This window comes from Pinus tabuliformis, chromosome 7 (assembly GCF_031772625.1).
Source record: "Pinus tabuliformis cultivar Carrire ecotype Pingquan chromosome 7, CPIR1, whole genome shotgun sequence".
Classification (NCBI taxonomy): Eukaryota; Viridiplantae; Streptophyta; class Pinopsida; order Pinales; family Pinaceae; genus Pinus; species Pinus tabuliformis.
This window is the reverse complement of record NC_142293.1, coordinates 1,605,327,446-1,605,339,683: the sequence shown is the minus strand read 5'-3', so window position 1 is coordinate 1,605,339,683 and position 12,238 is coordinate 1,605,327,446. Positions and strand designations below refer to the sequence as shown.

At 39.2% G+C, this 12,238-nt stretch overlaps 1 protein-coding gene across 4 annotated transcripts in view; it reads right to left on the bottom strand.

Moving 5' to 3' along the window:
* Nucleotides 1-640: 640 nt before the first annotated feature.
* LOC149254284 (protein EMSY-LIKE 3-like) overlaps nt 641-12,238 on the bottom strand; it is a 96,659-nt gene continuing 85,061 nt past the window's right edge. For 3 of the 4 annotated variants that reach the window (XM_089460121.1, XM_089460120.1, XM_089460122.1), the window contains exons 8-10: nt 1,755-1,823; nt 1,538-1,592; nt 641-1,344 (exon numbers count right to left, since the gene is read on the bottom strand). In XM_089460121.1, the coding sequence (XP_089316247.1) occupies nt 1,223-1,344; nt 1,538-1,592; nt 1,755-1,823 (246 nt within the window). In that variant the 3' untranslated portion in view covers nt 641-1,222. Of the gene's footprint in view, nt 1,432-1,537; nt 1,593-1,754; nt 1,824-12,238 lie in introns of all 4 variants that reach the window. The other variant, XM_089460123.1, reaches the window with a different exon arrangement.

Sequence of the window (12,238 nt, the reverse complement as noted above, 5' to 3'; positions counted from 1 at the left end):
TCACTTGAAAGATAATCTTGATTTTAATTTTCAGCATTGAATATTACAATATGATAAACCCTTCATATGAAAAGTTATGCCACTCTTAAAAATGCAACAGCTAATATATCAGGAAAAAAAGTAGTCGCTAGTTATTCATACTTAAAAACGATGTCCATTTCTTGTCAATGAATGTGTTGTGAAAACTTGGAAACACCAAGGGGAAACAACACTAATCAGAGCAACAAGAGGAAAACAAGGTCGGTAAAAGTGAAGTAGTGCTGTATGCCTCACTGTGGTTTGATTCCTCAAAAAAGCGGTTCGCGTCCTCCCACAAGGGGATGCTGATCTGCATAGCCATCATGACCGTTATGTCGGACCAGGTGGTGCAGGCTCAAGATGAAGAATATGGAAACATTGATCTCTTGAAAGACACTTAATGCCAAAACTTCAGCATAAGAATCTTTCTCAAGTTCATGTGCATGATTTTCCATTTCCTTGTGATGAGAAGAGGCTTGAATTAAAACATAATCTTTTCGCAATAGACTTTGAAATATTGCATCGACATAAGAGGTTCGCATTAATAAACGTATGCATTGTCGCCAACTTCTCGACTCCCGACTGTTACTTCGTTTAGCCAAACTGTTGAAGGTTCGACAACTTAAAAAAATGTGCAATTCACAGTCTATGCAAAAAAATATCTCATACAAAGTGACAAGTCAGTTTGCATATTGGGAAAGCTATGGTACCCTTACTCATGCTGTGTACTCTATGCCAAGTTATATTACACCACAGCAAAATTTGGGGTTTTCTCCTCCTACAACTGGCTTCGTAACTCCTCCGAAGAGATACAATCAACGAAACCACCCAGAAGTAACAAAGCATTAAGTTTAAATGTTGGTTAGCATTCAGATATCAAAATACAATTCCTCCAATTTCTTACACTAAAATGAAAGCTCCTGTTTTCGTACCAAGGAAAGAGGGACAATCTCTGCAAGTCCCTTCCGCCACATTGGAAGATTTTGAAACTTCTCAAAGAGGCCTGCTCTAGTGCTTTAGCATGTCGAGTAATTTATTTCAAGAGAGAGAAATCAGAATTAATTTGAAGGTAACCAGGCATTGTTAACAAAAGTACCCGAGCACTTATCACCATGCCTTCGTTGTGTTATCCAGTAGCCAATCAATCATGAGCTTTCCCATAAGAAAATCTTTGAAGATTTGTTTGAAATTGAATCTCAAATAATCAACCATATTCATCTGCATCGTATCCATCTTGCATGTTGTCTGAAGCTACACCACCTTCCCCAACAAAAGGCTCTCTGTCTGAGCCTTCTCCCCTGGCATCGTCTTCAGTGTCATACTCATCTGCAGAGGCACGTTTGTTTCTGTTAGTTTGTCACACTCTACTGTAGTCAACGGAGTGTGTACGTGATGGAGGGTTCCGTCCATCATCTGCCAAAAAAAGATATTTAAATTTTGCTGGGAAAGAGAAGCAATATTAGAAAGTTGCAGGAAAGTATGGAAGTTTAATCAAAACATCTACAAACATTGCTCTCACCATCAGACACTTCAGCTAATCTCTCAATTGCTTCAAGTAGAGATAATTCATGAGCCTGTTAGAAGATAATTATCTGACAGTCAGTAACAGAAAGCTGCCACAGACATCCACTGTCACAGTAACATTAATTGGACTTTACTTAAGCAACACAACTATAATCTAGACTACAGTTAAGTAGAAGAAAAAAATTAAGGTATCCAAAAGGCATTGTTCTTACCTTTAACACCTTCTTAGCTTTCTCGAAATCTGCAGGATCGGGATAACTTACTCCAACGAGCCTTTCCACCTGTCAGAAAACAAAAGTACAAAGTGGGTGCACTTTAAATAATCTTCCAAAGATTAATAAATCAATTTTATGGGAAGTGGTCTACTGTGGAATTTTGTGTCCCCCATAAGGCTGGACGAATGAAACATGAATCAAAAATTGAGATTGAAAGAAGATGATTTTATTAAGTGGTCCACTCCAAAACTTCTTGGAGAATACTATCCCACAACGCATGATACGATAAGATATTCTACTTCTTTCCATGCATTTTGCAATTTTCATTCAGCATGCATTTCGAATACACAAGTGTCTTTCTATCAAATGCCGAATTAATGCGGATGTTTCATATTTTCTTTAAAAAAAGGAACAATAATAACTTTTGTGCAGAAAGAAACACTCAAGTCAATGCACAAAAGTAAAAACATATAGAAAGTTTAGCATACAAAGGGAAGTAACTAGTGGTTTACCCAGAATGGGTTACGATCTTAGAAGTTTCTCTGCTAAGGGATTGTTATATGAATATCCTATTACCTTATGACCTAGGCTAGCAGAAGGATGTGGTTTTAGTCTGATGCACTCAACAGATAACTGAAATAATTTTTGCAATAGTTAATGGGATTACTGGTGCTCCTCTACATGTCTCTTGAAAAATCCGAGACTAACACTGGCTACAGCTGCAAAATTCACTCTTGCTATATTTCTCAAGTAGACACTGACAGGGAATAAACTAACAAACACTATGGTAATGCTGGAGGAGATTCAATGTATATACTATATATTTCCAAGATTGTTGCCAAATGATACACCACTGCAGGTCAATTTCCATTCTCATGACATCCATTTACGCATACAGAAAGTAGCAAGTGCCAAGAAAGTATGTCCTGGCAACTAAGTCTCAATGCAATTGTCTAATGGGTAACAAAATGGCATCTTTATTCTCCATGGCCAGAATCGAGCAATAGGATCTTTTGAAGGAATGGACTATGATCATCTTGCACGCTGCTTAGGTTGACATGTATAAATGTTCAATACGAGTTCCTGTTGATAAATGAGGCAGGATTTGCGGAGACTGACTCTTACAGAATTTTCAGTGGAGTAGGAGAATGATCTCACTCTTGTGGCATATAAGTTAGTCAATATTCATGAAGACTAAAACTCATGATTCTGCAGAGTTAGGGGTGCACGGTATCCCTAACCTTTCTGGTTAAAAATCCACCTAGGGGTAATGGGTGGCAGTTTCAGCAATCAGCCTCAAAACAGAACTACATATATATGCAGAGCCACATAACTGTGTTGAAATTCTGATGTTCTATGCTGTAACAATCATGTATTACAAAACTTCTTTATGCTGCAATATTAGATAATCAATTGTAGATAGAACATAAATCAAATGCACAAAAGAAGACAGCCAATAATACAATGAGACACAGAGAATTTAGTTCCAATGACCAGGGCAAAACGCACAAGGGGAAAACCCAACCAGATTTTTCTTCTATTAGAAATCAATTGTTCAGCAGAGATACAGAGTACAATGAGAGATCAAGAGAATGAGTAAGTTCACCCAAATCTAAACAAGTTGTAGCATGAAAATCACTGGTAGCAGCAGCAGATGCACACACTGAATCAACCTTCCCTTCAACTGAATCAACATTGAAGCATTGAATCAACCTCGGCTCACCAAGGGCTCACCAAGTTTTGTTCAATTCTCTCTCTCACAATCTTCTTTAACTCTCTCCAACTCTTTCTCAAATTCGAATTCTTCTTTCACAATGCACTAGTGAGAGAAGAAAGAATGAGACACATATATATAGGAGGAGCAACGAATCCATGCCACAAAGGAGGAGTAACTCGCATGCCAAGAGTGTAACTCATGCCCATTTAGGAAATGTAACTCATGCCATTTAGAAGGTACGCACGTCTTCGTAACTTATGCTTTTAAGAGAGAGTGTAACATATGCATTAAAGAGTGCGTAAGAGAAATCTTATATGGCATGCTTTTATTGAATGTAAGAGTGTAAGAGAATATTTTATAAATTATGACGTGCTTTAATGAGTGTAAGAGAGTGTAAGAAGAATATGCCATGCCAATAATGAGAGTGTAAGAGAATATTATTGAGAGCCATGATTGAGTGTCTTGAAATTCCTTTTAGTAATAACAATAATATCATAAAGAGGATAATAATAATAATATTGATGATAAAATATTAAGTCGAGATTGAACTATTAGGATTGATTAATGATAAGAAGTGATTTTTCATCAACAATACTTGATTACCAATTGATGCAAGGTGATTTACTATCTTGAGACTTTCTAATTTTAGACTTTCTATTTTTAGATTTTCTATTTTTAGAAATTCTATTTTTAGACTTTCTATTTTTAGAAATTCATCCCTGAGTTGCCAATTGTCAACACTCTCTCTCAGCTAGGGAGGAATTTATTACGGCAACAAAGATATTTTCTCATCTTTGTTCATCTCTGCTATGTATCATTTGGAACAATAATGTCTCACTCTAATGAAGAATCATCATAGGGGAGATTCATCCATCACCCTATATTCACTTGGGGGGGATGACCACTTGCCAACATATGAGAAGGATCTTGCACAACCAAGTTTCATCACTGCTTGGGTGGATAACCCACTTCTCAAGGATCTCGCATAACCAAGTCACATCTATGCTTGGGGGGATAACCCATTTGTCAAGGATCTCGCACAACCAAGTCATATCTTTACTTGGGGGGATAACCCACTTGTCAAGGATCTCGCACAACCAAGTCTCATCTCTGCTTGGGGGATCCACTTGTCAACACATGACAAGGATCTCGCACAACCAAGTCTCATCTCTGCTTGGGGGGATCCACTTGTCAACACATGACAAGGATCTTACACAACCAAGGCTCATCATCCATGACCACCCTCTCTAGGAAAGGTCACATCCATCAGTCCAAGTTGCTCTCTGAAAACCAAGAACTTACCTTTAGGCAAAGGCTTGATAAGAATGTCAGCAATCTGGTCATTAGTCATTATATGACGGAATCTTACTCCTCTCTGCGCCATAACCCAGATATAGTGATATTTGATCTCAATATGCTTGGACTTGTCATGGAACACGGATTTTCTGCAAGTCAAATCCCACTCTTATTGTCACAGTAAATTATTGTTGTGTCCAAAACATGCTCAAACAACACTCCAAAGAGCCTCCTTAGCCATACTACCTCCCAACTAGCCATGCTAACGGCAACGTACTCAGCTTCAGTTGTGCTGAGGGCTACAAACTTTTGCTTCATGCTCATCCAAGATATCATGGCAGATCCTAAGCTAAAGTAGCACCCAAATGTGCTCTTTTTTTTTGTCTGAAAAGTTACCAGCCCAATCAACATCAGAGTACCCATGTAGCTTTACACCTTCAACATTATATCTCAATCCAAAAATGATGGTCCTATTACCACTCAAACTAGCAGGGGGGTCTCGGAGGGGCACTTGCTAGGTCAAGAGCAACAATGAAGCTAAAGCCCATTGTCACCACAACTAAAGCTTCCTACTATTTATGGACTTTCATGAATGGGAGGAGACCCGATATATATAGAGAACCACTTAAGAAGGATAGATCAACTAAGAAGGATGTGAAGTGATCACGGGGACCCTTTCCTAAGGGGGCTCAATAATGGGACTTGCTTCCTTCTTAAGCAAGGTACAAGGTTTTCTAAGAGAAGGGGATGAGGATTTAAGCGCTAGGTTTAAGGAGTGTGAATTGAAAAAGAGCTTCCTAAACCCTAAAATCCTTGTTGAACTTGGTTTCCCAAGTTGTTTTTGAAGAGTTGACTTTGACAAGGTATGGGACCACACGAGATCAAGTGGACCCAAGTTAGGTCAAGAGGAAGTGATCTGCAACCAATGATAGATTTGACCTAAACAAGGAGGAGAAAGGCATTAAAGAAGTGATTTCACTCAAAGGTGCAAAATGATCCCTATGAGGAACTAGCCTAGGAAAACTTAGGGCAAAAACCAATCTTGAAGCTAGGGCTTGGGATATCTCACAACCACACCATCGGAATTCCCTCAAATTTTGGGGCCTAGGAGAGACACCAACGCAGTAGAGGCCAAGAGATCGAAGTTTTTCTATGGGTGGTTTGTCGAGAAAATGATGCCCTAGGAGCCCTAATGTGGCTAGACCTAGAATAAAGAAGGAGAGGTGAAGAAAAATGGTTCTTTAAGTGATCACCTTATGGTAGACCAGTGCCTAATCCTTTGGGGAGATTGGAGTCAAGAAGAATATGAAGATGGACTTCGTTTCTAGGTCAAGGAGGCTTCAAGGACAACTTCGCTTGTCATTAGGGCAAAGGAGAGTGACCTTAAAGCTTTTACACTTCGTTTTGCAAGGTAAGATGGCTTGTCAAGATAAATTCAACCATAGAATTATCCCTAGGAGAATTCATTCAACATACATGGCCCATACATAGAGATATGTTATATAGAAACATAATTCCACAATTTCGCAGTAAATGCATGTAGCAACTAGCCCTAGTATAGCGAAAATCTCATCATCAATGTATGTGACAAAGTAAAAGAATAAATAGCATTAAATTTGTACTTACATGTAAGAGAATATATCCAACCACCAATAAACTTGCCAATCAAGAAGCTCCAAGATAAGAAAAGACAATCCATACATCAAAATTCATCCATGCTCCAAAATTTTGTCCACCAAGAAGGAATAACGAAAATCTCAAGAGAGATACCAGTCCAAACCAAGTGATGATGAGAAATGAATTCCCATCATTTGTATTTATACACCTCTAAGGAGTTCGATTTAACTATTTGAGCCTACATTAGCCCATAAAATAAAAATAATGTGCAAATAACTAACTTTTGGTGACAAGCCCACCAAACTAGCTCATAAACAAAATAACAAGTCTCTCAAGAGGTCAAATGATCAATAATACATATTGTTGGGTCCTCTAAGAAGGCTGATGAAGTCCATAAGTGCCATAATGATGAATAAGACTTCCAAAATTAATGGACAAGGGGTTGGCCCCTTGTTCTCCACATAATAAACATGTGGTGCTCCCAATGGTTGTGAGGGCACACAAGTGACCTCATGGGTCTCCAAGTAAGTCGAAGATGCATGTAGACCATCTGTAAGGGCTCAGATGATGGTGTAAGTGATGTCACATCAGCATACAAGTCCTGGGTCATCTACCAAGTGCATGGTACAACTGTGGGGTTGTATGGGCAAAGGTGAACCAAGTGCATCTTCCTAGTCCAATAGGTGAATCTCCAGCAATCTCTGAACATCTCTAGGGATCCATGGAGTGTTATCTACTGTTTGGCCCATGGCTCTCAACACACCCTACACATGTCAATGTAGCCCTCTGGAAGGTTAGGACCCTGTATAGGGAGACCAAACCCAAGATGGAGACCACTGACAATCCTGCATAAGATCCAATGTGTCCCCTAGCCTTCCAGTACAACAAGTCATCAAGGAAATCGAGTAAAAGTGCTTACAAACCACGGTCTTCATAATGGCATGCCCTTCCATAATGGGCTTTGGTATGTGTTAATGTCTCCAAGCTCCAAACGGGGTTAACCAAGTATCCTATTAGGTGGTTCCTACTTATAAAGGGGATAGTATGTCCAAGGTACACATCCTTTAAAAGGTGGTGGCATGTTATAAAGAGATTAATCGGGTAAGGAATGAAAAGGGGCAGTCCTGGACCACATGTTGGGATACAAGGGTAGCTAGAGAAAAGGAAGCCCACACTTGGTATATAATGTATAGGAGGGAGAAACCGTGGTTCATGAGGTGCCCCGACCTTGATTTTCTTACCCTTCTTTATATGCATTTTGCATTTTATGATTTTTCTTTAATTAACTGCTCAGGGCTCAAGTGGTAAGAGCATGATGTGAGATACAGCAGTGGATACCCCCTTTAAAGTAGGGCAGTTCATTTCCCACCAGGAGTTCAGACAATCATGGGTTCCTAAATGATAAAAGAGGCTCATCTAGGGCTTGTAGGAAACAGGGTGATGGCCATTATGATGGGGTAGAGATGATTTATTGTCTTTTACCCATGTGCTAAATGTGTTTGTCCCGACCATCTTTTGCATTTTGTGGTACAATTACCTGTTGAATGTGGCCAATTATGCTTTTACTTTTCTTTTCAGCTGCATCAACCTCTGGGGCATCATTGCAGGCCCAACCCAAGGACTGGGCAAGGGGAAGGGAAAAGCTAACCCTATGTGGACCCAGTGGAGGAATGTGGACATAGGTGGGAGAAATGATGAATGGGGTTATAATGAGTGGAAGGGGAGTAATACATATGGACGAGGGAGTGGGACCAGGCAACCAAAATTGGGGTTTCCCATTTAATACCATCCCTAAAGCCCAAGGGTCAGTAAAAGAGATCCCACAAGACTAGGGTCCAAGGTTAACATCCAAAAAGAGGTCTAAGGGACAAAAGGACAAACCTAGCCCATTCTTTCTGTCGAATCCCCCCACTAATCCATGCCTAGAAGTGTCCATGATAAGCAAACTACAATACTCAATTACCAACTGACAAGGCATACCTTTAGGTTCTAAAAGCCAACCTTCAAACATATGATCAGGGGGCCACATGGTTGGCTCAAGTGGCAGAGAAATGGCACAACGAGCTAGTTGATTGCTACAAGGGGTTGTTGGTTGTCAACTAAGGACCATCTTAGAGAAAAATTCTCCTAGGGATATCACCCACAAAATGGTGGGTAACAGGTCCCATGCGAGTATCTCAGCACATGTTTTGCAGCAATCATATATTGGCTCAAAGTATTGACCGCAAAACATATGATCAGTCTAGTGTTCACTAAGAACATCAGTGCTCCAATCAATTGTCGATACTCAAAAGGATTCACCTCCAATAGAGTATTCATGGACTTACATTTTGACATGCCAAATATTTCCAATCGCTTAACAACATATTTTCCTTGGGAAAGGAAAATCTCACCAAGTCTTTGCCATTAATCTCGACTCAGAAAGTAGTGCATAAAATGAAGATCTTTCATTTCAAATTCAGAAGCTCATACTAGAGGGTAAGGGGTTCTCCACCTATCAAGAATAAGTCATCAATATATAATACCAAAATCAAAGTCATTCTTTGGACCGTTTTGAAGTAGAGATTTGGATTAGCATTGCTTCTGGTTAAACCAAGCTTCATCAAAAAGCTACCAATGTGAGCATACCAAGCTCTTGGAGCTTGCTTCAAACCATAGAGGGTTTTCTTCGATCTACACACATGAGTTTTCTGGTTATGTACTTCAAATCCTTGCGGTTGCTCCACAAATACTTTTTCCTTGAGGAAGCCATGCAGAAAAGCAATCTTCACATCCATTTCGTGAAGGGACCATCCTTAGCTAGCAGCTAGAGCCACAATAGATCGGATGGTTGTATAACGAGCAATAGGTGCAAAAATTTCATCATAGTCTATTCCCTCTTTCTGAGAGAACCCTCTGGCCACAAATCTATATTTTTCAATCCTGCCATTAGCACCATGTTTAATTTTATAGTCATTTACAAGACACAACAGATTTACCTTGGAGCCTTGGACCACTTCCACACTTGAGCCTTCAAAGCTTCTTCAAAAGTGCATGGTTCAGCTTGAATAATGTTGCTCATGGCTACAACATATCCTTAGAACCGGCATGGTTTTTTGCTCTTTGAAGGTTCCTTTGGGAGCAACATGTTTATCAGCATCATGAAGGGTGTCACGAAGCCATAAATGTCTCCTTCTAGCAGGAGGATCACATGGAGGAAAATCCAAAGGATCCATAGGCTCTATGGGTTCATCAACATGATCAATTTCAGGCTCAGGATATTCTTGTATCTCGAATGCATCATCTTGACTATCAACATTAGCAAGAGGAAGAGGAGTGTCTCTTGCCTTTCCAAGAGTTGCATCTTAATCAGATGTTACATCCCTTCTAAACTCTATATTTCTCTATCCAAGTACATAAATTCTGTAGGCTTTGGAATTTTCATAATAATCAAGAAATGTACCTTTCTTACCTAAAGCTTCTAGCTTGTTCCTCTTTTCTTTTGGCATGTGGAAGTACATAGGGTAGCCAAAGATCCTCAAGTGCCCAGCCTCGGGTTTTTCACTAGAGAAGACTTCTTTCAGAGTCTTCTTGTTTAGGGCACGATGAGGAGATCTATTTTGAACACAGACAACTATGTTAGCAGCTTCTCCCCATAAAACCTTTGGTAGATTTTCATGATGCAACAAAACTTTGATTGCTTCCATGATAGTTCTATTCTTTCTCTCAGCCACACCATTTTGTTTTGAGTTATATGGTATTGTGGCTTGATTCTCGCTTCCTTGCAGAAGTTTTGAGCTCTTGTCCACTTCATGTCCACTCAAGTCATAGGATGGCTCAACATCTTCCTAAATCTCGATACAAAGGACTTGGTTCTCATGTTCATCAAATGTACCTGTTGATCCCAAAACAAGAGCAAGAACAATAGTAGTAAAGTAAATAAACATAATGAAAGTATACCTGGTGATGAGGCAGGTCTTTCTTTCATTTCTAGATGTGAGAGTGGCTCCTTCATTATCCTTGCACTATCCTTGCACCAGCTTCCTCTTGGAGTTTACTCTTCCTACACTATTCTACACCCTAATGACACAAAGAAACAACATGAGACTTGAAGATACTTATTTTTTAATGGGGATTGATTGTTAGCTCCCTCTTGATTCGGCCTCTATAAGTTACCATTGTCCATCAGTCATATGTCATTGGTAAAAGAAATCTATCTTCTTAACACCACTTGGCAAACTCTATCATGATCCACTCTAATCTCAACCATATTTTTCACATGAGGTAATGCTTTATAATGAAGACGAGCGAACTTTTGGTGCCACAGTTTACATTGATGATTACTTATCATGAATCAATGCATGGATAGGTTTGTAGAAATTTAATGATCTGCACCCTTAACCCAGTTTACAAGTTTGCATGTGTTTGTTTAGGCCCAACCCACATGTTTTGACATGCCGATATAAATTTTAGTACACATTTATTGCAAACATTAAAGAGTGTTTCTACTAATTTTTCATTTTCCTATCAACTGATAATTAATGCAAAAATTATGGAAGCATTCAACACATTTGAGACACTAGTTTTTGGTCAAGTTGACCTCGGAAAAACCCCACAACCTCTTGGAGAAAACCGTCTTCAAAGGAGGATTTTATTGCTTGAGAAATTATAAAAATAAGTACATAAAACATAGTGCTTATCTCTCTTTTGTTGAAGCATTAATTGCAATCATACTAGAAATTTGTGCCCACTGAATTTTTCAAATTTCCACAAAATTCCATGCCAAGAAATCTAGCAAATCATCTTTGTCTTGCTCCCCGAATTTTGTTCCTAGGTCTACCCCGAAATTTGTTCTGGAAGGTGCCTTGAATTTTGCACTAAAGGTGACTATTTTGCCTCAAAAATCGTTCCTGGAAGCTCCTCGATTTTTGCACTACCTGTGACTGATGTACCAAAATTCGTGCCTTGAATTTTGGGCTAGATAGTAACAAAAACCTCCTCAAAATTTGAGTTGTTCTGCTCCTCAAATTTTGTGCTACAGCTCCTCAAAGTTTATGCCTCCCTACCTTGAAATTTGTGCCTGTCGTAGCTGTTGTCTCCTCGATTTTCATGTTGTTGTATGGCCCCCTCCTTGAAATTCGATCCCGTTATCACTGCTGCAATCTCTCTTCCTCCATGAAGTTTCTCTTCTCTTCATGCTCTCTCTCAAGTGTGAAGTGAAGAATGAGCCTCCCTTTTCCTCTTTTGTCTCCTTGGAAAAGATTGAATCCCTAAACCTAGGATCCAATGGTTGAAATTTCATCCTCAAATCTCAAGATGTGTGGTTGAGATCAATTCTCCCAAATGACCCCCCTCATACATTGGCCCCATCACTTAAAAACATAGTTTTAAAAAAAGGAACTAGTGACCAGACCGGTCCACTTAATAAACTGGGTTTCAAACCGAAACCTGTCAAACCGGGACTGGTCAGATCCAAATGAACCGATCTTTAAAAAAATACATTAAATAATTATTTTTAAATGGCAAAAAATATTTTTAAGATTTAAAACCATGATTCCAAACCAATAGACACAAAATATGCAAAGTTTGCTCATATATATACCATGTAAAGGTGAATATATCAAAATGGCACCAAGTGCAATACATATCAGTAACAAAATATATAATCAATGAGGCTCTAAATGGCCTCTAGAGTGCAAAAACAAAGCCTACAAACTATGGGGCCACTAGCCTACTACTACATATATGATAATAGTGATCAGCATTATCACTTGAAGCTTCTCATGCGTCATCATGATCAAACTCAGTTGGTTGAGTCTCCACTCCCAAACTTTGCAACTGCTTGAGTCACAAACTTTTCTATTGTTTCAGT